The sequence below is a fragment of the Pongo pygmaeus genome, chromosome 16 (genome assembly GCF_028885625.2).
Source record: "Pongo pygmaeus isolate AG05252 chromosome 16, NHGRI_mPonPyg2-v2.0_pri, whole genome shotgun sequence".
Classification (NCBI taxonomy): Eukaryota; Metazoa; Chordata; class Mammalia; order Primates; family Hominidae; genus Pongo; species Pongo pygmaeus.
Genome location: NC_072389.2, coordinates 35,297,788 through 35,323,283, shown reverse-complemented (window position 1 = coordinate 35,323,283; position 25,496 = coordinate 35,297,788). Strand labels below are relative to the sequence as shown.

At 55.8% G+C, this 25,496-nt stretch overlaps 1 protein-coding gene across 1 annotated transcript in view; it reads right to left on the bottom strand.

Moving 5' to 3' along the window:
- The window catches only part of KLF13 (KLF transcription factor 13), a 51,453-nt gene extending 26,341 nt beyond the window's left edge, over window positions 1-25,112 (bottom strand). Inside the window, exon 1 of the mRNA XM_054450333.2 lies at window positions 24,152-25,112. Within this exon, the coding sequence (XP_054306308.1) occupies window positions 24,152-24,728 (577 nt within the window). The 5' untranslated portion in view covers window positions 24,729-25,112. The remainder of the gene's footprint in view (window positions 1-24,151) is intronic.
- Window positions 25,113-25,496: the final 384 nt, after the last annotated feature.

Here is a 25,496-nt window from a genome sequence, read left to right as displayed (position 1 = left end):
AATCACTGGAGCTCTCAGTGCAAGATAAGGGCACACAGGGCACCATTCAGACCAGGTTAGAAACCAGTCAGTGCCTTGGGGTTATGAGCCTAACAGGATGTTAAAGCAGGAAAATGTAGAACAGAAAATGACTGGTATGGAATGATCCCACGTTTTAACAGTGGTGACTTGTGAGTGGTGGGATTAAAGTTATTGATTTTCTTCTTCATTAATTTTTCTTGATACTTTCCTGTTTCTCAAATTATCCTTAATTAACATGCTTGACTTTCACAAGTAGAAATAAAAACAAATGCCAGGCACTCAAATGATGATCTTTTGGCAAGGCAACTTCTTATGACAGGAAAACACTTACAGATCTGACCCCAGCCCAGAGCACCAAAAGCAAGTCCACGATATGGGCTGAGCAAAGACCTTCCAACTCAGGTTTCCCAGGCCTTGGCCCAACTCAGAATCTGCGCCAGGTCCAGGGATGGTGGATTTGGGTCATTTTACAAAGCAAGTGGTTCCTGGAGACACTGGGGAACTCTTACTCGGATGTCCATCCACACTCTCCCTCCCAGCCTCCCTGCTCTCACCGTTACTATCATGTTCTTACACAAAGGCCATTAAACATTAGGCTCCTTACTTACTCAAAACTGCTGCTGCCCAGAAGATGCCTGGGTGAAGAGTGCCAGGCCTGCATTCTGGCCTGGCCATGGGCACACCTCAAGAGCCTGCTTAGCCTCACCTTCTCCACTGGCATGGCCACCTCTAAGGCCCTTTTCAAGGGCTGTACCCAGACCAAAGCTTCCTCGCAGATCCTTCAAGGTCTGAAAGCTGAGCCAAAGAGCCAGTCCTTGTGCAAGTCCCAGACTTCACCAAAAAAGGGGGTGAAGTTGGGCCAGAGACCACCTTACATGCCAAGCTACTTTCTCTAAATACCCAGTGTATGGAACAGGTACAAGGAACCAAGGCTTGGGTGTCATTTCCTTTATCCTGAACCCTGCAGGGGCATAATTTCCTACACCTCAAATTTTAAGTTTGGTGAAGACAGAAGCGAAGTGGAGTATCCTTGCCCAGAACCACATAGACTCCCTCCTTTGAGATCTGTAATGAGATGAAGTTCACAGGTGTCCACCTGCTCAGCTGAGAGACCATTGTTCTCATTAGGCCCTGGCAGAGGAGAGCTAGGGCGAGGTTTCGAACAATGGACCGATGTGGTCGGCATCCAGGTGCCCTGCACCCTGGAGGGCCTGCTCGGCTCATCCCCTCCCTCTCCAATCCCAAAGCTTAATCTTTCTGTCCAGGATCCATGGGTCCAGGGTGCCCAATATCCTACCATAACTGAGGCAGACCCTGGCCGCTTCCTGCCCTGTAATGGGCATATTGGCTTAAAAACAGGGGCCGCATGCTGTACTACTTTCTAAGTCTGGAATGGCCGAGGGTTAGGGGCCATTTTCTCTAGGGCTTCACTCAGTGGAGAAAAGCACACCATCTCATGAAATGGGATTCATACCATGAAGCACAAATTCAGCAAAGGCTAGGCTACTCTGAGGACTTGGCAGCTTCAGCAACACTGAGAACTTTTGGTTCCGCCAAGAACACATGGCTGGTTACATTATACCATTCAACTTCATGTGGAATTCCAGGGACATCTGAGCTCATCTGCTTTTCATTAATTCACACCCAAGTTCACACTGACAGGAGGGGACCTGGAAGCTGTGAACCCCCTCCCCAGGAAGCCCTCCAGGCCCAGGAGAAACAGGCTTAAAGCAGCCTGAGGACCTGAAGCCCCCTGCTCCCAGCCTGGGTCACAGGCACAGGGGCACAGGCTTGGCCCATACTCACCTCACATGGGCCCGGAGGACTTCTCCTGCAGACACCAGCCTACTTCCTCCCCACTGCATGCTAGGCATTAAGAGCACAGCACTGCCCTTGCGCTCATGTAGCCAGGGCAGTGAAGTATCAGAGGCAAGGTGACTAACCACAGGCTGGCACCAGCTGGAGCAGACTGGGTCCCAGAGACTCATGTTAAGGGTCAGTGCAGAACGAGCCAAGCGCCCTCCAGATCCCCAGGTCCTCGGCACGGTGGCCGTTCCATCGAAGACAGTGCTGCTGTACCACTACTGCCTGACAGGGCACCCGCCTCCCATGTGGCCCAGCTGGCATCAGTCCATCCCACGCTCTGGGGAAACATGTCATAATCTGCACAGGTGGCTCACGGGGAAAGCAGTGTCAGCCTCCCCTCCCTAAATGGGCAGCAGCAGCATTGCCCTGGGTCCTGGGATTCCCCCAGATGGAATGACAGTCACAGGCTGCGGCCCTACAAAGTTAAGGGGCAAAAAAGCTGCCATGAGTGGGGGGAGTAGGCCTGCAGAGGATACAGTACCCCACCCTACCTCGCCATCTGCACTCCGTGGTTAGGCAAGAATGCTGGGCACTATAGGCTGAATGTTTGTGCCTCCTGAAAACCCATACCCTGAAGCCCTAACTCCCAGGGTGATGGATGGTCTTAGGAAGTGGGGCCTCTGGAAGGTGATAATTTCATGAGGACAGGGCCCTCCTTATGGAATTAGTACCCTTAGAAAGGAAACCCCAGAAAATCCCGTCGCCCCCTCTACCATGTGACATTATAGTAAGAAGACAGCTGTCTACGAACCAGGAAGAGGGTCCTCACCAGATACAGAATAATCTGCCAGCGGCCTTAATCTTGGACTTTCAGCCTCCAGAACTATGAAAATAAACTTATTGTTTATTTGCCACCCATCTCCAGTATTTCTGTTACAGCAGCACCCTGAGCCTCCACCACGGCTCTGGGGCGGTGCTTAAACTCTACAATGCCAGCACCGAGACACCCCACTGGAGCCCAAGGCACTGCGGCCTGAGATGCAGTCAGGACCCCAGGGTCTAAAAAATGCGGACATCGGTGGCCAGAGCAGGCAGGCTGCCGTGACTGCAGGGCCACACCCTTGGCTGACAGGAGGGGCTTCCTGGGCTCTATGTTGGCAGGTTTTCAGTGAGAACTGGGCCAAGCAACAGTCCTGTCTGGGAGGTAAACTGTGGGTGCCACTTAATTTCTTCTTTTAGCTTTTCTGTACTTAAATGGTCTGTAGTACATGTATACTTCAATAAAAAGTATGTGGTGCGGCGTACATGTGTGCCTACGTACCATGCGTGGTTTTTCCTTTTGGAAGGCACTGGAGGCTAGGCTGACAGAGCCAGGCCCTCTGGGTTCTGCTGTTCGTTTAGTGCAAAACCAAGCTGAAGAGGGGCGCCTGTGCTCCTGCTCTCTCTTCTAGACATCACCCTCCACAGTCATCCTGACAAGAGTGGCAAGCTGCCTGTCCCAGCTCCACAGGAAATCCACGGGAGGAGGAGTGGCATCCTTTCTTCCCACAAAGCCTGTGTGTTTTCCACTTTCCTCCACCAGCAAGAACACCTGGGGTTCGAGGCCTGCCTTCCGCCTTCAGAAATAAACCCCCCTGAAAGTGCAGGAAGAAGCCTCCACACTGAGGCAGACTCATGTGGAGTGGCCAAGAAGGCCAGGCTGGAGACACTGAAGCCTGATATCTGGAATGCACTGAGAAGCGCAGCTCTCTTCGTCGTGTTGGGAGGGTGTCACCCTCAGTGGGTATGGTCCAGGAGAAGCCAACAACACACCTTCCTGTTCCACCAGCGCTGCAGCCACTACAACAGAGGCAGCCCCCAACCCCTGCAGCCTATACGCTGCCCCAGGGCCCCAGAGGCTGGAGGGGGTGGAAGGGCAGTCAGAAGAGGTTGGGGCCCCCTCAACCTGCTGCCACAGGATGGCAGGATGGGAGCCTTTGGGCCCAGCCACTGTGACACCCACTTTTCCTTTAGCCATTTCTTGCCTTGGCTTCCCAAGTCACACTGCCCCGCCTCTCTCCCCTACTCTTGAGGCTCCGCTGGCTAAGGGCCTGCCATAGATGCTCCCGTCCCTCATGAGCAGCACCTCCAAGGCAGAGTCACCTCCTGGGCCCCACATCCTGCCTCTCTCATCACCACAGTCAAGGTGGGGCCCCTCCCCAGCTCAGCTCCCTGAGGGTCCCCTTTGACGCTAGCACACACAGTTTCTAGAAGGCTTGCCACCCACGCACAGCAAAGCCTGAGTAGCTCCTCCCTGCCTCTAGTCTCCACTGCCCACCCCCAGCCCTGCCTCAGGGGGAAGCCTTGTTCACAGCTCCCCTTCCCCACCACAAGCACCAAGGACGGCCTCTTCCTGAGGTGTGCTGTCCCACTGGAGCTCAGCAAAGAAGCTGGTCACCCTGCTCCCTCCAGGAGGTTCCCAGGCCCTGCCAAAGAAGCCTTTTTCTGGGAAGGCTGGTCCTACCAGCAGAGCAATGGAGGGGGGAACGCCTGCTGATCCCAGGAGGGTGTCCAAATCCTGAATTCCCTGCTTGACCTTCTAGCTTCACAGGTCCTCAAATCCTCCTACCTGCTGGGCTCGGTGCCGTGCCCTGTCACAGACCTGACCTCATCCCAGCCCCGATGAGAGCCAGCAGGTAGGGGAACTGAGGTCCTCACCCATGCTTGCTACCACAGTCTGCTCCTGCCCCCAGACTCAGGACCCTACGCTGCCCCTCTGCCCTGCTGGCCCACCCAGCCCACACGTTCAGTCTGCACCTCCCCAGACCCTCCCTGATGCCGCCAGCACAGAGGGATGCAGAGTGGTGGCAGGCAGGAACCTGGCCTGCAGGCCAATAGCCCACCTACGGCTGGCAGGAACCGTGACCCCACTACCAAGTGCCTGGGATGTCCCTGTCTAGAAACAGAAAGATTTCGAGGCACAGGTGGTATTTTCATTTCTTCTTCCAGTTGAAGGTGATGCCTTTAAAAGAGAAAGAAAGATACGGAAGTGAAGGCTGCTGTGTGACACAGAAGTCAGCCTGGGGGGCCTGCAAGGAGGGGACACCTCATGTCCTGAGAAAGCTGGGGCAGTGGGCAGCATGAGGCCTTGGGGCTCTGGCCTGGAAGCTCCTGCAGAGGAAGAAGAGAACCCGGAGAGGAGCTCCTGCCTGGCTGTGGCCTGGGGGCTTTCCATAGCTGTGTGGGTGGCCGCAGCTCCAGGGTGGCTGAATACTGGTAACAGCGGTGGGGGGTCCATCATACTCTTTACCAAAGGGTCAGGTTAGAGTGGACCAGTCCAGAAGGGGAAGGACAGCAGCTGCTATGCAGGAGCTCAGGCATGTGGCCAGGGCGAAGGGCCCATGTAGAAATCTCTCCTTCTGGCCTCAGAGAAAAGCAGAGGACAGGAGGTCGGGGGAGAAGGCTGTGAGTTTCAGAAAAAGGAAGAGGTGCTTTCTGGAAGCCACAGATGGGTAATCTTCCCAGAAACAGAGTCAAGATCATTGACCTAGTGTTCTGTGCAGAACAGCTCTGGGTTCCCGTCAGGGTTCTCGGGGGCTCCTGAGAAATACGCCTGGGCCGTGGGCATCTCAGCTTGAGGCAGGCATCTGTACAGAGGGGCTCAAGCACACCTGTGCCAGATGCCCGCACAGAGGGGCACACTTGTGGAGCTGCACTCCCTCTGAGCTCAGATACTCTTCCTCTAGAACCAGAACCCCCATCAGTGCCTACAAACGGTACCCTCCGGGAAACAGAGACAACGAGGGGTGAGAGGTGGGGAGCAGTTGCAGCCCTCCCCAGAAGGTCATTTGCCCCCGGTAAACTGACGGTGCAAATATGACCTCGCGTGGCCCACAGCATCTGACGACTTTACACCAGGCTGGCGGGGCAGACACCCAGGTCAGAACTAAGCACACTAAGCCCTGGTGTGGTTAGTCTCAGGCTGCGGCCTCACAACCACAACAGCCCGGCAGGATGCTGCCCATGTAGGGCCACTGAGAGACAGTGAGCAGGGCAGGGTCCCCTGGTGAAGGGGCTGGGGGCCAAAGGAACGGTGCACCTCCCGGGCTTTCTCCATCCCACCCTCACACTCACGGATTTCCTGTCAGTTTCAGGCTGGGACCCTGCCACACTCCTGGAGATCCCCTGCTGCTCGCTGCTGGGTACGCGGTGATCACTCAAGGCAGGATCTGCCCCCAACCCAGTGCTCTCCAGGCAGGTACCCGAATGGGCAAGAGGCAGGCCAGAGTGCAGCAGGGCAAAGGCAGGCTGAGGCGGGGGCATAGGCCTCCAGACCCCCAGAGCAGCACACAGGGTGGAGCCACAGGCCCTGCCCTCAGACACCACGCCCTCAAGGGACAGAAACACCAGCCAAAGCCAGGCCCCTCATGACACTCAGGCAATGAGTGAGGAATGCCCAAGTCCCTGCTCCACCCCTGTCCGCTGGCACCCCACAATCCCAGCCCGATGCAGCATGCCTGCCTGCCATCTGTCCTGCTCCTCTCCTGGCTCTGTCTGGGATCTCACAGCTGCCTCCTCCTGCCCAGCCCTATGGAGCCCAGACCCAACCCCCACCTGCTCAAAGGCAGGGAGGCCAGGGTGGCACGCTCAGAAGGGCCAGGAGAGGACCCTGACTCACAGAGCCTGGAAGGCACCTGCCCCAAACTGCAACAGCTCACACTCCCTGGCCATCCCCCAGGGTTGGCTTGCACCAAGCCTGGCTGTCCCGGGCTGAACCCTGGAACCTTGGCCTGCTCCTGGTTACTTGTGGCCCCTCCCTCCCCACTCAGGCGGCTTCCTTGGGGGACCCAGGGAGGATCCCGCACAGCCTCAGGACAGAGTCAAAACCCCTCCCACCCTCATCCTTCCCCACCCAGCAATCCTCCCAGCTCTTTTCTGCACTGGATTCCAGATTTTGTTAAAAGACAGGTTCCATTAGGTTTAGAATAAAAACCTGTAAACCCAAGGACCAAAACTCCTCCACATTCTTACAGCAAATTCTGTAATGGTCCCTTAGGGGAGCTCTCCCTCCCCACTGGCCCAAAACCCCACAATCCAGAAGAGAAACAGGGCCCCTGGCCTGGCCCAGCCCAGTCTCAGCTCCTAAGCAGCAGGTGACCCTTTCGCCATGGGCCAGCCATGACAGTGGGGTGAAGTCACCCCCAAAGGCCACCAGCCAAGGCACTGAGGAGCCAAGCTTGGCAAATGTCTCGGTGGCTAGGGATTCCTGGCCTTGGTGCCTGGCACCCCTGCCACCTCCCCTGGAGCCCCTGCCAGCCAGACACATGAAAACGTCCAGCCATGGTGTGTTTTCAGAGCATGCCCTGGCTTAACAGGCAGGTGAAGGAGGCCACTCTGCTGACACTCCTCCAGTCCTGCCACAAGGGAAGGCCTAGGTGCCCTTGACACAGGCTGGAGGGGTGGATCTGGGATGTCTCCATCTGCACAGAGATGGGTATGGGTGTGGGGAGAGCCCCACCTCTGGAGCTGGAGTGACAGGCCCAGGGTGGTGTGGGTGCCCAGCGCTAGCAGGAGGTAGCTGCTAAGTATTGGCAGGTGTTTGTCCCAGGGGGTTGGAAAACATCCCCCAGGGCCAAAGTCACCCCTGACAGCCAGGCCATTTGTGCACAGTAAGTATTTAGGGCAGCAACCAGGCACGGGCCACTTGCAATGCGTGGCTCTCCTGTCTCTGCTGCCGTCTCAGAGGGAGGGACACTGAACACATTATACAAAGACCGACAAGTGACCAAAAGTATGGGTGGGGACAGGGGATCAAGAGGTCTCCCAGGGAAGACTAAGGAGCAGGTTAATTCATGCACCAGAGCCTCAGACCTCTCCAAGGAGACCTTCCCCATGGAGTCATGGTGACTCGCAGTCAGTGGGCACATCCCCACATCAGGACTCAGCTTGGCCCGAGGGCTGTGTGCGCTGTTGGAAAGCCAGAGCTGGCCAGCTCTTAACAATAGGCAGTTTAAGTAGGAAACTTTTCCAGGTCATTTCTTGAAGTTGGAAATTATCTCCTAACATGAAATCCAGTTCTTGCTCCTGCGGTTCAAGAAACTGATGGCATGGGTGGGCACACAGACTCTGCCAGGGCCCATCAGCACCCAGGCCACCTGTGGGTCCCCACTGGAGGCTGGATGCACCCCTCCTGCCTCCTTGCCTTCTCCCTTCAGGTGAGCAGCCTGAAGGCTGGTCTCCTTCCCACTGCTGGGGGCCGACACGTGGTGGGAGGTGTGCAGACTTAAGACTGCAGGAGGCTGTTTGGGAGGCTGTGTGCACCCAGCCTGTCTGTGGGCACTGCACCCCGCCTTAGGGCTGGGGGCAAGTCTGAAGTCCCGAAGGCATCTGCCTCTGCAGAACATGCAAATGTGGCCACCCCAGACCTTGCTGCTGTTTCTCCCAGGACAGTGTCTGCTGCACACCTGAGCCGGCGGGCCCTGTGCAAGGGTGCAAGACAGTCCCCAGCTCAGGCGCCACTCTACACCTAGTCACTCAAAGCAGAAGAGAGAAGAGGCCACTCATGACCACAAGAGCAGAGCACGGAGACAGTATGTGCCTCGGCGTCCTCCTCTCCCTAAGCACAGGAGCCTGGCCAGCAGGGGGATGCGGAAATCCCATGGCCAGGAGCGGCCCCGACCCCCTCCAGCAAGCGGGCCCTGCCTGGGGAACAGACACAAGTGTCCGCGGAGCAATCAGATGCCGGGAGAGCGAGGAAGGCCACGCTCTCCTTAGTCACTCCAAATGTTCACCTCCGACCACAGGAAGCGCTTCCATACCAAATACACTCACAGGAAGACAGAAATAAAGCAGGAAATGGGTGCGAAGGCCCGGCTCAGCAGCCAAGAGGCCAGCCTCAAGAAGGCCTCATGCTTCCCTTTAGGAAACAATCCTCATATTTGCAAACATAGAACTGCTGCCCCAAAAAAGAAAGAAAATAAAAAAAAAAAAAACCATATATCAGCAGATGGCCCAAAGCTCATGAAGGCAATTACTCCTGTAAACAAGAAGTGGAATGCTTGTGGAAACGAGCAAAGCCCAGGCGAGACACAAAAATAGCAAACCTAAGTCCTGAGTGGGATTCTCCGGGCTGCTGATGGCTGAGATGCCAACGGCAGCGATGAGCTCGCCCCACTTGAAGGAGCTGTTATGAAGTGGTCCAGTGAGGCAAGTTTTGCTGCAAACAGGATTTCTGTTGTTCTCTACTAAAGAGCTGTCAGTTAAGAAACCCGTCATGGTGCCTGGGCCTCGGGAGGGAAGGCGGGGCACCCAGCAGGGCACTGAGTCCCTGGGAGGGCAGCCGGCATCCTCACCCAAGACTGCCCAGTGTGGGGAGTCTCACCCAGAGAATGCCTGGTCTCAGAAAGTCCTTCCCTTGGGGTGGGGTCACTCGGCAGGACTAGTATGGCCACCTGCATGCAAAATCTCTCCTGTCCCTGTAAGACTGCCCAAGACTACTGACACAGGGTGCAGGGCAACTTTCAAGCCCACCTCAGACAGGTGGACTTGTCCAGAACTGTTCTGATGACTGGTGACTGAGTCTTTCACCTTGAGGTTGAGGTTTCAGTTCATCTACTTCTGCTAATTAAAGAGTCTGGCCAGGTACAGCCTGTTGGTACCTGAGAGGGGTTGGTTACCTGGTAACACGTGAGGCTCACCTGAGATGGGGTCACCACTCCCTAGTCTGAGCATGCCTGATGTCTAGCAACAGGGTCTCCATAGCAACAACAGGATGCTCATAGAAGCTCACAGACTATACCACTTTTCTGCAGCCAGTCTGGATTTATCCAGGGGGATACAGACACGGAAGCTGAGGCTGGATGCGCCTCGGGCTGGGATGCCGGGAGCATCATCCCACATGCTGTGTCACAGGGTGACTCTGGGAAGGGGGGCTCAGGGCAGGCTGTGAGGATCCTGGAAAGTGACCCAGCACCTGCTTTAAAACAGTAGTTCTGGGCTGGGTGTGGTGGCTCACACCTGGAGTCCCAGCACTTTGGCAGGCTGAGCTGTGAAGATAGTGTGAGCCCAGGAGTTTGAGGCTGTGGTGAGCCATGATCGCACCACTGCACTCCAGCCTGGGTGACAGACTGAGACCCAGCCTCAAAAAAAAAAAAAAAAAAAAAAAAAAGTTCTGAATTGTCCCAGCCTCAAAAAAAAAAGTTCTGAATTGTCTATGTGTTTGTTTCTTTTCAAAACAGAAGACAGCAAACCTGTCTGTTCATTTAGGTGCCCACGAACAATACTGCAGGGGGTGAAATTCTGCTTTGCAAGTGAATCACCACTTACCTGACACACACATGTACACACACATGAACACACACGCACACACACCCCTCCTACTGGGTGCCTCACCCACATTCTACTCCTCTGCTCCTAGATGCAGCATGACCAGACCCACTTCACAGTGAAAACCCAGAGATGGGCTCAGCCTGTCCCACTCCGAGGCCAGGGCTCCTCATCACTACGCCACAGTGCCTCTGCTTAGATAACAAAGAACCAACAGACAAGAAGGGCTTTCTCTGATGAAAAACAAAACACCGAGAGCCTCCCAAGGAAGGTCATGCAAATACAACATCTGTGGAGTCAAGCTTCCACGAGGCGATCCAATAAGAGAGACACAGCAATGTCTCGGGGCTCCAGATCCAGAGCCCAAATTGTCAGAATGAACACAGGGCACAGGGGCACTGGGTCTCCCATGAAACTCCCAAGTGTGCTCATGTTTTGGACTCCTTTAACACTTTCCAATACTATTTCAATACCTTTGACTTGAGATTTTTTCTTTTGTTTTTAAGACAGGATCTCCCCGTGTCACCCAGGTTTGAGTGTAGTGGCAAGATCGTGGCTCACTGCAGCTGCCACCTCCTGGGCTCAAGTGATCCTCCCGCCTGCAGGCTCCTGAGCAGCTGGGTCTATAGGTGTGTGCACCACCATGCCCAGTGGAGTCTCACTATGTTGCCCAAGGCTGGTCTCGAACTTCTGGGCTCAAGCAATTCTCCTGCCTCAGCCTCCTAAAGTGCTGGGATTACAGGCATGAGCTACCATGCCCAGCACGAGTTTTTTCTTAAACGCTAAAAAGGTATATTTTCCAGGAAAAAAAAATCAAATTCTGCTTACATCTTTGGAGGGGGGTGACGTTAGCAGGACTGTTTCTGCTTTACAAACAGAGAAAGGATGACAAGAAAGGAGCTGAGCACTCAGGTGAGGAGGGATGCTGGGGCCCTCACCACAGCCCTGTGCCACCCAACCGCAGGAAAGCTGCCTGTTCAACAGGGAAACCTGGAAAGGCCAGGAGGCTTGGGGTGTGCACAAGCAACACCAGGCACTCACTCCAAAACAAATGCAGCAAATCTGAACATCTTTTTTGGTGCTGAGCTCCCTTGGCGACTGCCACAGCAGCTGCTGCAGAGAGAGGCTTTGTAGGCAGGTTCACACCGGAGGTTGGTCATGAGGGCAGTGGAGAGAGGAACCATGAGGCAGCCCAGCCCAACTGGGCACATCCTCAGCCTGCCTGAGTCGTGAGAAGGGACCCAAATAGACCTGCAGGCCTACAATGAAGACGAGACCCTGGAAACAGGCCTAGAGGCAGAGGCTCACAGGACACACCACCCACCAGGGCAACCTGGGTCAGCCCTACTGACAGTAAAATAAACAAAGCCACTTCCCTGGATCCTCACCTGGCTCCTCCATGGGGCAGGTGACTCTTTACAAGATAATCCATGGGTGGGCAGAGCAGGGAAGCCCAGTGAAATCCAAGGTGAAGGGTCAGGCCTGCGCAAGAACCCGCTGCTGCATCTGCCACAGCAAAGTGCCACCTGGGGCACTCCCATGAGACAGCAGGCGGGGGGCGGGAGGACATCCACTGGGCGCAGCCAGCCCAGGCTACCTAGGTGAGCAGTTAGAATTTAACAGCAAACACCAACAAGGTATAAACAAGCACATGCCCTGACCTGCAGGGAGGGGGCCAGGCCTCTGGCGGGAGAGTCCAGCACTGGGTGGGAGGGCGCTCCTCGGGCTCAGTCAGACTCATCAGCCTTCAGACAGCTTCTGGAAGCACCAGTTGTGGGTATGTGAACACCCAACAGGGGAGAGGCATCTCCCCAAAATTTTCCATGGAACTTAATTAGCCTCAAAGCCAATAAAATCCTGGTGTGGTGTCTACGTAAGCACACCTGGTCCCTGGATCGTGGCCAGTGCTCTCCCAGCCTCCCGTGCCAGCTGTCGGCAGTGGGGGGCCCTCTGTGCTGCCCCCGCATTGCCTCACCAGGGCCTTGCCACCATCTAAAAGAAAAGTCAATGAATCACTAAAACATTCCTCCTATAAAGGGAAGACAAATGTTTATTAAGAAATTATAGAAACCAGGTCAGACATTTTGGTATCTTAGTCATTCTTGCTAATTAAAAAAAAAAAAAAAAATCAAAATAGAAACCCATCCTAGAAACTTGAGACAATGGGAACTTCTCTAGCTAGGAGCACTTGGAGCCGTGGCACAGCCCAGTTGCCAAGGCAACCCAGTGTTTACCTCCAGTTCTGCTGTGTAGGAGGACCCTGACTGTGAGCAGGGACAGTCAGCCAAGCCACCTCCTCCCAACACCCAAGGGACAGGCCGCCAGGGCATCCCCAGAGGGTGGAAGGAGGAAGCCACAGCCTCCCCCACAGTGTCTCCCAGGATGAGCAGCTACAGACAGCACAAAGGAAGGTGCCTTCACCCTCCCTCCTCAGGCCCCCCTGGGGTCTGCTCCCCTGTATACCCACCTGCTGCTTGTCCTGAGGGCTGCAAACCCCTGAAGGCTGTTAAAGAAATGCTCAGATCCCACAGAACAAGGGAGAGTAGAGGAAGTGAGAATGGGGCCAGACTTAACCTCAGCTTGGCAGCCAAGGAGCGCAGTTCCCATCCATTAACCTGGCCAGGGCCAGGATCCCAGCAGGCTGCTGGCCCCCCTGGTTTGCAGAGGAGGAGCAGAGAGACCAGGGGGCAGAATGGCCCAAGATGGAGTACCTCATCAGGGACCAAGGGTACACACCCTCTGGCTTGGCTCCAGGGTCCCACCCTCCATCCTGAAGGCTGGTTCTGCCTACACAGCCACGGCTGGGCACGCACTGCTGCTTTCTACCCTGCTCTTGTAGAGACCAGCCTTTAAGTGATGCAGCCCCACTGGGGTTCATAGGGCTGGGAGAAACAAACATTGTGCTGCAGCCCGCACCACCTGGCCAGATGCCTCAAGACTGGGTTACTTCCAGTGAAATAATTGTTCTGAGACTTGGCTGCATGGCTGACCACGTGTGCATGCGCATACACAAGCACACACTCACATAAATATCCATCTTCCAAGGCCACGTGCAGTGCTAGATGTGCAAAGGAATTCAAACGCTTGGCTCATAATCCAGGGCAACTAGGAAGATCAGGGAAACAAACTTTGAAATTTCTCAAAGGCTAAAGTGAGTTAACTTAAGATTGATAAAATTTGTCCAAAGCAAACTGCTTAAGTGTACTACCCAGCCCATCGTTAGGGAAACTTCAAATCACAAGCTATAAGTAGCCAAGGCTGTATTTCCTGTAAGACTCTAAAGCCTGACAGTAATTCAGGACAACCACCTACCTGCTCGCCAACACAGCAGCTCTACACCCGTGACAGTAGACACTGATGGGCTCCTGCTCTGTCAGCCTCAAAGGGGACACAGTATACAGTGCTAAAACTAATTTCAACCTTGATAAAAGATGGTATCCTGCAAAGCCCCTCAGGCTTACCCAGAGAATGCCCTGGCACCTTAGGTCAAGCAGCAAAGTACAGCCATGCACCACATAATGACGTTTCAAACAATGACAGTCCACGTGGGATGAGAGGCTGGTCCCATAAGACGATACCCCATTTTAATTGTACCTTTTCTGTATTTAGATACAAAATGCTTACCATTGTGTTACAGTTGCCTACAGTATTCAGGACAGTACCATACTGTACAGGCTTGCAGCCTAGAAGCAAGAGGCTACACCATACAGCCTAGGTGTGCAGTAAGCTATGCCATCTAGGTGTGCATAATAAGTACATTCTATGATGTTCACATAAGGACGAAACTGCCTAACGACACATTTCTCAGAATGCACCCCTGTCATTAAGCAACCTATGACTGTAATTTTAGAAAGGGCCTGCCATGCAAGCAGAAAAAAAGGGCACTCTGGAAAAGATAATAAAACCTTGGGCATCTTCCCTCAGAACGCACAGCTGCAAGGGGCCAGAGTCCCTGTGGGTCCTCACGTGCTGCTGTCCAAGGCCTCCTTCTACCACACCATCCGTGCTAGAAGACAAAAACGACAACTGGTGGACAAGCACAGGAGAAACCTTCCACGTGTTAAGGTGGGCGGAGGAAGGAAGGAAGACCTCAGCGACGGGATGGAGGGAATCTGAGTCCCTGCCTGCCCTGCCGCAGGCCACTTATCATGCCTAGTGGGAGAGGGACATGGGGGCAGATGGCGCACCCCTGTGGATGCCTTCAATGACGAGTAGGCAAACCAGACATGGCCAGTCATGCAGGTGAGGACAACGGGCAGTAAGTCTGGAGAGTAGATAGGCTAAAATATGCAAAGCAAGACCATGGAGAGCCTGCCAAATGCTCAGACTGTGTGTCACATTTACATATCCCAGATTCGAATGTGTGGGAACCACGTCATTAACTCCCATTTATCCGCCCTGGTCCATGAAAATGTGTTGGGGTTTGTTGTTGCTATGATGCCCGGGTGCACCCAAGGTGCCGACCCCGGCTCCCAGATCCTGGCTTTGAGCAGCACCCCCAGCCGGTGGCCCAGGTGAATAGCCTTAACCTTTTTGGTAACCCAAGACCAATGACCTGCTGGACCCATGCCCTCTGCCCCACTCCCAGTCAACAAAGGAGTCAGGTTCTAAGACTCACATATGCCTTTGCTCTATTTCCAATCTCTTTTCCAACAATTCCTTGCAGACACCCCTATTCATGCTCTGCCATCAGCCTTAACTTCTACCAGTAGCCCTAAACCAAGTTCCCTTTATTCTTTTCCTTTTTAGTGAGCATTTAGACACTAAAAGAATTAAAGACAAGTAGAAAGGCTCAGAGAAGTTTATCAGAAGAGGAAATTCTGGCTGTATCACAGGCCCTGCACATACTGACGTGTGGCCCAAGAAGGACTCTCAGGTCTCACTAACCCATGCATACCTGTTAGATCTCCAGGGAGCACCTAACCATCTCCCATATGCCAGGACACTTGGCCTCCCCATCCACAGCTTGAACCCACATATGGAAGCACAAAGCCCCTGCCATCCCCAGGGGCCACAGGCCTTGGGGTCACTGCTTTGTTCACAGGCTCTCCTTACTCCAGGAGGAAGACAGATGTGTCCTCCAACGAGGCCAGACCGGGAAAGGATGGTGTCCCCCAAGCATTAGCTGCCAGTGCTCCAAAAGGGAATGAGGAGGCCCCAACCAGGGCCCTGACCACTCGCCAGGCTGCTCAGGCATCACCTCACCTCCCACGTGTGTCCAGTGTACGCTGGGGTTGGGGGAGAAGCCCATGGCTCCTCTGAGCCCACGTCATCCTCTCCCCACTCCCAAGCTTCCTCCCACCTGGCCTGTGCTCACAGGAGACAAGCACGTGACACAACTCCACCTCTAGAAGCTTCTCCCGCGCTCACAGGAGACAGGCACGTGACACAACTCCACCTCTAGAAGCTTCTCCCGCACTCACAGGAGACAGGCACGTGACACAACTCCACCTCTAGAAGCGTCTCCCGTGCTCGCAGGAGACAGGCACGTGACGCAACTCCACCTCTAGAAGCGTCTCCCGTGCTCGCAGGAGACAGGCACGTGACGCAACTCCACCTCTAGAAGCGTCTCCCGTGCTCGCAGGAGACAGGCACGTGACGCAACTCCACCTCTAGAAGCGTCTCCCGTGCTCGCAGGAGACAGGCACGTGACGCAACTCCACCTCTAGAAGCGTCTCCCGTGCTCGCAGGAGACAGGCACGTGACGCAACTCCACCTCTAGAAGCGTCTCCCGTGCTCGCAGGAGACAGGCACGTGACGCAACTCCACCTCTAGAAGCGTCTCCCGTGCTCGCAGGAGACAGGCACGTGACGCAACTCCACCTCTAGAAGCGTCTCCCGTGCTCGCAGGAGACAGGCACGTGATACAACTCCACCTCTAGAAACTTCTCCTGAGACAGGAGGCCGAGGTAGGCTCTGAGCCACATGCTCTTTGGTGAGTGACTTTTGCTCTGGGCCTTCAATTCTTGCAGAGCTCTTTCATGATGCAGTGTGGGCTCCAGCTTCAAGGAGACGAGCCTGTGCCCTGTGCCTGGGGACCCAGGGTCACCCATCCATGCAGAGTAGGCCACACCCCTGTGGCACCAGCATAAGGACATCAAGCCTCAGTGCTTCCCCAAACAAGTCACCTTGGGACAGACTGGCCAATGGCCACGGAGTGAAGCCAAGTTTCTGGTTAGCAAGTGTTTTTGTGTGATGAACTTCAAAAATGGAGAACAATAAACAGAATCCTCCCCCTGCCAAGTGTGCTGTCTTGTTTGTCTAGAATGATGTTGGTAAAAACCAGGGACTGATCAAGGCTGTGTTTTCTGGTGCTCAGTGCCATGCTGTGCCCTCCCTCCGTCCCGCCACCACACACACACACACACACACACACACACACACACACACACACACACACAATGCCCAACAGCAAATGGCGATCACAGCCTGGCCCTGCATCAGGAGGGGAACTGAAGCAGTGTGGAGGACACAGGAGCCGGTCACTCTGCTGGGCGGGGCAGCAGGGTGCAAAGGCATAGCCCCTTCACCACAGCCCTAGTTTCAACTGAACAAACTCCATGTCTCCCCCAAAAGCCTGACTCACAAACAGCTGGTAACATTTGCTGCGGGTGAAGACGGACCTAAGATCTAAAACTGAACTAGAAATCAGAAGTTCCACATAGCCACTATGTTCCAGGTGTGGATGCTCCCCCATTCAGCAAGCATAAGCAGGGTGCCACGTCCACTCACACACACACCCATATGTGTTTCTACACATGTACGTGGCTATGGAGGCATATGTGTGTGTTTATGGCCAAATGGCAGAGCTTTTGGTTGGGTGAGGATTTCTTCTGTGCCCAGTGCCCAATTGATGCCAAGAGTAAAACAAGTTCAAGTTTCTGTTATTTTGGCCCAGAAGAGTGTCCAAAGCCTTCTGAACTCAGTATCTCCCATCCCGAGGACTGCACTGGTGGCTCTCTCCATGACTCCAACCCCAGCCACAGAGCACAGCGGCTGCTTCTTTATTGCCAAGCTGGAGAGAAGTTTATTCCCATCTCGACAGGAAGTTGACTTCTCAAGAAAATAATCCCATTAGGGGCTTTGAAAGGAAAGAAAAGGCCGGGTGTGGTGGCTCATGCCTGTAATCCCAGCACTTTGGGACGCCAAGGTGGGCGGATCACCTGAGGTCAGGAGTTCCAGACCAGCCTGGCCAACATGGTGAAACCCCATCTCTACTAAAAATACAAAAATTAGCCGGGCGTGGTAGCAGGCGCCTGTAATCCCAGCTACTTGGGAGGCTGAAGCAGGAGAATCGCTTGAACCCGGGAGGCGGAGGTTGCAGTGAGCCGAGATCGTGCCATTGGACTCCAGCCTGGGGGACAAGAGCAAGACTTCATCTCAAAAAAAAAAAAAAGAAAAAAGGAAAGAAAAACAGGCTCAGGTGTGTGGACTTAGGACAATTTTTGTTTATTTCTTAAAAGCACATAAAGACTCACCAGGACTTTGAGAGTGTCACCCGCCATAGGCCCTCCCCAGCCCTAGGAGACAGGCTGCCTGTGGCCACAAGGCCGGCATTCAGGCGGGCTGACCAAGAACACACTCACAGTTACCCTTGAGCTGGCTATTAATACCATCTGGAGCCATTTTCATTCAAAGGAAAATCAGGGTGTCTTGTCTGTTTGGGGAAAGGAGCACCTAGGCCTCCTCCAAGTGGTCCTTTGACTTCAAAAGCCTTCCAAAGCTGAACCCAACCCCCAACATCTCTCCAGTCAAGGAAGTTGGAAGATGGAGTAGAAACCAACCAGGTGGACAGAAGGGGCTGAGCCTAGCCGCCCACCTTAACCATGTGATCCTGCAGTGGGACAGGCTAATATCCCATGCCCCCGCCCCCACGAGGCTATGGAAGTGCCCAGTATCACCTGTGCCATATTTTGGACCAAAATTTGTTTAAACCAGACCTGATCACAGGAAACAATCAGACCAATCCATATTGTGAGTTGTTCTACAAGACAACTGGCTTTGGGCCTTCAAACGCCAGCGTAACATAATAAAGGACCAAAAGAAACTATCCTAAACTAAGGGAAACTAGAGATGACAACCAAATGCAATGTGTGATTAACTGGATCCTGAATCCTATACTGGACATTTTAGGAATCACTAGGGGAACTGAATATGGACTGTGTATCGATAATATATAATATTTAAAGAGAGAGGTGAGATGGAAAAGGGAGAAAAATATAGACAAAAAATTAATTTTTCTTTCTTTAGAAAGAAAAACACAAGGAGAAAAGGAGAAAAATGTGGCAAAATATTACCCAATGACCTTATGGGAAGAGTATAGGAGTGTTCACTATACTACTCCCTCAACCTTTAAGCAGCAGCAAAAATCTGTGCGGGAAGCCGTGTGCTGGGGACATCCAGATTTCTACTACTACAGGGCCCTGCTCACCTGCAGTCACCTGAAACACTGGTTCAGACAGGAGTGGCAGTAGGACACAGCAGGTACACCCAGCTCGGGGGCGGCTGCCCAGGCTCAAGCCCCAGCTCCAATCCCTGTTCCACCCTCACTTACTGTGTGACCTTGGGCATGATTCCTAAGGCATCAGAGCCTTAGCTTCCTTATTTGAAATTTAGTATTAATAACAGAGCCTACTTCATAGGGTCCTTGTGAAGATTAGATAGCTTGATGTAAACTAATACAAACAGAACAATGCCTGGCCCCTAGAGCAAAGAGTCTGGAAGTCTTAGGATTGTGAAAGTTGAGTGTACCGTTCTAGAAGTTTTTATTTTTAAAACTATTTTAATTGCTTCCTGAAAGCACAAACTGAACACACTTCACAGTGCCATGGTATCTCAAGATCCCTGCTAGAGTGTTTGTTATTCCAGGGTCTCTCATGCAGATCTCAGGGACTGCTGCAGAGAAACATGTGCCCCTCCACAAATGGCCCCATGCTTGTTCCAGTGCTGGTTGACTGTAGGGCTTCTTCATGACCCATTTAAACACACACACGTACACACGCATATGTTAAAAACCTGCTGGTTTGTTTCCTCCCCTGCCTTTAGCTGCTATCCATGTCTTTTGCCCTTCCCCAGTAACCAATCGGATTAAAGCTATGTGTAAAGTGGGAGCACACAGGACTTAAGGGCAGGAGGCTGTCAGAAGCTTGAGAAGTAGGCTTCATGGCACCTACTCAGAAGGATCAGGCCCCCATCTCTGCTCTGTTCCAGACATGTGAAGCCCCAGACACAGGCTACTGGTTTAATGAACTGCGTCCTATCAGTTCGCTCAGGCAGCACAGCTTCCAGCCTTCTTTCAGCAGCGGGGGAAGGTGAGGGGGGTGGAGATGGCGCCACACCAGCCCCCATCCAACTGCTCCGGGGCTGAGCGCCCACCACACACTTTCCAATCTCTGTAAAACCAGAACTGAAGATGGCCAAGAGAGCCAGCCACCAGGCGTGCGGGAGTGACAGTGGTTTTGCTGGTACTGTTTTAAATGTTCTCAATGTTCTCACGCATGCAAAAGGAGAACTGGGAGAAGTAAATATTTTCAAGAAGGTGGAGTGGTGACACAATAGGTCTCTCCCTCAGAGGGGGGACCAACAAGTGTGGTCTCTTTCCTTTAAAAACATAACATAGTAACTCCACAACAAATTTAACCAACACTTATCAACCCTGTCAATACCACCACTAGGTCTCAATCCTACAGAAATGCCAGCTCCCCTGCACCAAGACACACACACACCAGAGTCCACTGCTACACATCTTGTAATAGCAGAAAAAACAAAAAAAGGCAATGTAGCTGTCCTTTCCATAAGTGAAGAGTAAATAAGTTACAATGCAGCCATATAACCATATCTTGGAATACCATGCGGCTGTGAAAAAGAATGAAGATGCCTCATTTAAGCAAACACACAGAACAAAATGCCAGCAGTGAGATGCTTGCTAGGATCCTATCTAACTATGTTTCAAAATGTCTACGTGGATACACACGTATGCATACGTGCAAATCCATCTAGAAGGTCTGTAAAGAAAAACACCAACGTGGGGTAACAGTGGTTTGGTGGCGGTGCAGGCTGGCACCTCCCATGCTGCATACACTTCTGCATTGTTTGAGGAGTTTCACAACTAGGGCCACTGGCAGCCTGGGACTGTGAGGGTGTGAGGAGGAGGGATGGGCGTGCTGAGCCACTGGCCTGTGTGTGTCTCTGAACAAAGCACGGGCCACCAACAAGCCTGGCTTTGCCCTGGGTAAAGGAGATCCCACCCAGATGTCCTCTGCTCTGCTTTCCGAGGCAGCAGCATCAGGGAGGACCTGCAGGGTGCCCAGGGGGCGGTGTGCTTGGAAACAAGTCTCTAAAGTCAGAATGTGCCCTGGGGGAGGGGTCGCAATAATCTGTCAGGATCAAATCCTTGCTTCGTGGGTAAAGATAAATTTCAGGTGAACCCCACCCAAATTATCACAGGAAATGGCTGACAGAATGTGATCTTACTCTACTTCCCTCCTCCACCCCAAACAGGGCCAGGTGACCACAAACATGCCTCGGGTTCTGCAGGAGGGAAGGCTGGGCACGCCACTCTGCCCACCTTTCCATGGGACCCCCAGAACCCAGAGCGGACCCAGCATGCAGAGAGATGTTTTGGCTCCAGCGCTGTAAGGAAAACAGGGCACAGAGCAGTTTTGAAAACAATTCTCTGCGGGAACAAATAGGTAGAAATGTATTCACGGTCTCTCCGCCAAGACCGACCAAGTGGCCATTCTGCTGGGGGCCTGCCAAGTCTCCCCATTCAGGACAACACGCAGGACTCTCCAGAGGCAGGATGTGGGCAACCAGTCTGCCCTCAAGAGGGCCCCAGCCTGACCTATAGAAGGTGAGTCCTTGAATTTCTGCATCAAAGCACCTCAGGCTCCAAGAAAATCTGCTCCTGGTCTTGCTGCTCCCCTAAGCCCCTCTTAGCAAACTTTCCAGGTCTGGACTGGGAAGTTCTAATTGGCCAAATAATAAAGTAGCACGAGCTGCAAAGATGCTTTTCCTGGTTTTGTGTTATTATGCACTGTTATAACATTAACAATTACCTAAATGTGACAGAGACCAATGTGTCCACAGGATAACTCCTGGGAGAGTGGAAGTGGGAGACCACACTGCTACACAGCTAACCAGGACAGAAAGCTCTTAGCATGCAGCTGTTCAGAGAGTAGGGGTGGAAAATCAGAGCAGAGCCACGGCCAAGGGACCACAAGTGCCTCCAGAGTCAAGGCTGACCCTTGCACTTCCCAAAGGGTCTTCACATACTTGACCTCATTTCCCTGAAGACTTTGCAGGTGGTCAGGGCAGACATCACCAAGTGGCAGGGAGATCTGGGAACCGGTCCCTGGTCACATAGAGGAACAGCACAGAGCAGCTGGCCACCTTCCTGGTTTTGACATTCACCCTCTGCCATGAAATTACTGTGGATCCTGGAAATGCGGGAAGTGGGGCGGGGGCACCTTCCTGCGCCTAGTGGAGTACGGGGCCCGGCATGACCTCAGTCACTGACTGCAGAGACCCCACAATGCTGCTAGAGGCCCACAAACCACGGACACCTCAGAGCCCACGGCTGCAGCAAAGCCATCACCTTGTGGCCTGCCTTCTCAGTCATCCCTGAGGCCTGTCTGGGTTTCTCCCTCCTGCAAGATGCTCTTTTCTCCCCCCACAGCAAGCTCCTCTTCTCCCTTGAGAACACCAGTTACTTATGCTCTGCACACCCGGGCAGGGGCTGGAAATGGGCTTCCCAGGGGTGCCCTCCACCAGATGCTGAACCAGACTCCCTCCAGAGGCAGGTTTCTGGGCAGTTCAACTCTCATAATGGGTCACCTGGGGTACCGGTAACATGCACTCCCAGCTGCAGGCTGGAACTGTGTGTACTAGGTCGGCATCAGGGGCCTGGAAATCTGCATTGTTCCCAACTCCCCGCCACCCCGCTGCCGGAGCCCTGTGCACTTCCGACTTGGAGGCCGGCTTCCACCCTGGAGGTAGGACTTCTGATGTCTGCACATCTGAAGGGTGGAATAGTTTCTCTGCTTCAAGAATGGGCACTGTAGCACACTACAGACACTCAAAGGGTTGGTCCCATTCTCTTTTGCCTGCCTTCGGTTTCCAGGCGCTCCGAGGAAACTGGCCCCACCTACAGCGGGAGGCCCGGGTCTCCAGCGCCCCTGCGCCAATATTCTAGTCAAGGGGCTCGCGCGGGGCCAGAGCCTGAAGCGAGAGGTGACCCCACCAGGAAGACATCCCAGGACTGACGCCCTGACGAGCCGGCCCCGCCCACGACGGCGAGCCCCTCCCCTCGGCCACCCCCACTCCTCAATTCCCCACTACCGGTGCTGCTGAGAGGCAGGCCACCCTGACAAGAACCGTAGAAAAATTTCCCAAACATTAAGTATCCCGCCCAGCACGGGCATCATCCCCCAAAGCGGATCTCAACCCCAGCCACGCCCCAATCGCTGCCCCACCCCCGCGATACTCAGGGTCCACCTGGAGCCGAGCTGAGCCTAGGCTGGCCCCTCCCCCAGGGCCACACCCACCCTGCAGCCGCGTCCCGAGCTGAACTCCAAGCCCACACTGACTCCCACCCCCAACCTGAGCCCCCACACCCTTAACTGACCCCAAATGCCTAGAAATGGCCTCGCTCTCACCCTCTACCCCATCACCTGCCACGTGGTTTGGGGCGGCCACAACAGCCTCCCAGGGGAAAGTTAGTCGGAGATCCGAAAGCCTCACCTGCAGACCTTGGGCCCTTTCACTTCCAAATGTACCGGAAAAAAAAGGGCCTTCAGCTCTAGGGTATCCAAGGCTGCAGCTTCTTTTTATGCCTTTTAATCACTATGTGAACTATTTTACAAATCAGCGACCACCACCCTTGGTCACAAGGTAACAGTATTCAGCACACGGGTTTTGAGCTTGCCCCCAAGGTAGAAGAGGTGAGGGTCACAAAAGAACTCACGTGAGCTCGGAGGAAGCATACAATTCTTTACACCAAAATGGGGAAGGATTGCCGTCCATTAAAATATTTTCATCTTTGTGTTAAAAACGAAACAAAAAAGGGGGAAAGGAACCGCCACAGATGAATCAACTACAAAGTATCCGGCCGCGCGTGGGAACTGCTGCCGCTGGGGTGGCGGGGGCGGGCGGTGATCCCCAGGCTGGAGGCTCAGCGCCCGCCCTGGCGCAGGTGCCGCCCGCCCCGCACCGGCCCAGGGCAGGTGAGAGGTGGGCAGGCGAGAGGGCAGCACGGAGGATGGGCAGCGGCCAGGGCATTCCTTTCCGGAGAGAGCCTCGAGGACGAGGAGCTCTAGGGCCGGGCGCGCCCCCGCCGGGCCGGATGGGCGGGGGCTCCCACAAAGAGCCGCAGGCGGGGAGCGGGAGCCAGGACCGCCCCCCGCATCGCCCAGCGCCACCGCTGACTTTGGTTACGACAAATTAAACCTTAGAGCGCTGGAAAAATTACAGGAAGAAGAGAGCGAAGAAAGTGCCGAGTGGCGAAGGAAGCCTTGTCCCTGCGTGAACTTCGCCCGCCGCGCACCGGGGCCGGCCCCTCCCCTCCTGAGCGCGCGCCCGGGCAGCGGGGGAGGAGACGAGGAGGGACCCCGGAGAGCGTCCCCTGCCCCCGCTCCGGGCGCCCCTTGGTGACGAGTGCCGCCTGCGGTCCACACCCAGGCCGCCCGCACCTGCCCGCGCCGCCTCCCGGCCGAGTGGGATCCCCGCCCCCAGCCCAGATGACTACATCCGCCCCCGCGGCCCCACCCGAGCGCGCCCGAGGAGGGGGCGTGCCCGGCGGGGGCGCGGTCGCCTGGCGGGCGCCGGCTCCGAGAGCCAGGACCCGCCTCGCGCGACGCGCTGGGCCAGCCGCGGGTCGGAGCGGCAGGAGAAGGGGCGAGGCCCCGGGCATCCCGGCCCGCCCGGCCCCCACCTCGCGCCCCGCCGGCGGCTCCGGGGGCGTGGTCGGGCAGCTCGCGCCTACCCCGTCCGCGCGATCTGGGCGCCCGCGCCGCCCCACTGACCTGTGTGAGTTCTCAGGTGCGCCTTGAGGTGCGAGGATTTCCCGTAAACTTTCTCGCAGCCCGCGTAGTGGCATTTGTGCTTCCTCTGCGGGGACTCGAGGTCGGCGCGACTTCGGCCCCGCCGGCCCCTTTGTCTGAGGCCGGGCTCGCCGCTCCCCGCGGGCCCCTGCTCCCGCTCGGGCTCCAGCCCCGCCTCGGGCTCCGGCTCGCTCCACGCCGGGCTGGGGGGCGCGGCCGCCGCGCCTTCGGCGCCGGGGGAGGCGGGTTCGGGGGCGGGCGGCGGCAGGCGGCAGGGGGTCCTCGCCTTCCGGGCCGCGGCGCCCTCCCTGCGCTCCGCCGGGGCGGGCGCCGGCGCTTGCTGGTTGAGGTCCGCTAGGATCCGCGCCACCACGAAGAGCGAGGCGCTGTCCTTACCGTCGCGGCGCTCCTCGACGCGGGGCAGCGTGGGGGTGGCGGCCACGGCCGCGCCCTCGGGCCGGGACTCCGGCCCCTCCCGCGGCCCGTGCACGACCGCGCGGCTCGACATGGACACGAGGCACTCGGCGGCGAAGTGGTCTACATAGGCGGCGGCTGCCATGCTGCGGGCTGGGGCCGGCGGCGGTGCTCTTGCTGCGAGGCGTCAGCCGCGCATCCGCACCCACGGCCTCGGGAGAGCGGGCGGGGGGCGGGGGCGCGGCGCGCCCTCTCCTCGGGCTGGGCTGGGCTGGGCTGGGCTGGGCGCGCAGCCGCCTGTGCCGTCACCCGCGCGGCTCCGCGTCTGCGAGGCGCCGGCCCGGCCGGGCACCGAAGAGTGAGCGCATGGGGGGCGCGGGAGACTGGGGTCCCCGCGCGGCGTCAGGAGCGGCCGGTTCTAAGGATGCCGAGCGGCAACGTTAGGGACCACCGCGCCAAGTCGCGGCCGCAGCTTCGCCGCGCATTGTGGCAGGCGGGACAGCTGCCGTGCGCGCCGCGGCTCGGTGTGGGCGGCCCGGCCCCGGGGGTGGGCGGGGCCGGGGCCACATCTGGACCCGACGTCAGCCCCCAGCCACATCCTGGCGGCGCAGGTTACAGGCGGCGACGGCTGCGGGGAGCTGCGCGCGCGGAGGGGGCGGGGAGCCTAGAGCGCGCACCGGCGGAACGGAGCGGTCGCGTGCCCGCGCCTGGGGAAGGGGGCGTGACCGAGGGCCGGGACAGACGCCATTGGTCCGTGAGCGCACGGCCAGGCCAATCCGGGCCGTTAGAGGGGCGTGCCCGGTCCCGGGCCTTGCGCGCGCCAGTGGGCGTGTCCCCTGGGCCGGTGAGAGGAGGGGTGGAAACTGGAGCGGGGCGCGCTGACGCATGACGTCCGGGGGCGGCGAGCCGGCTA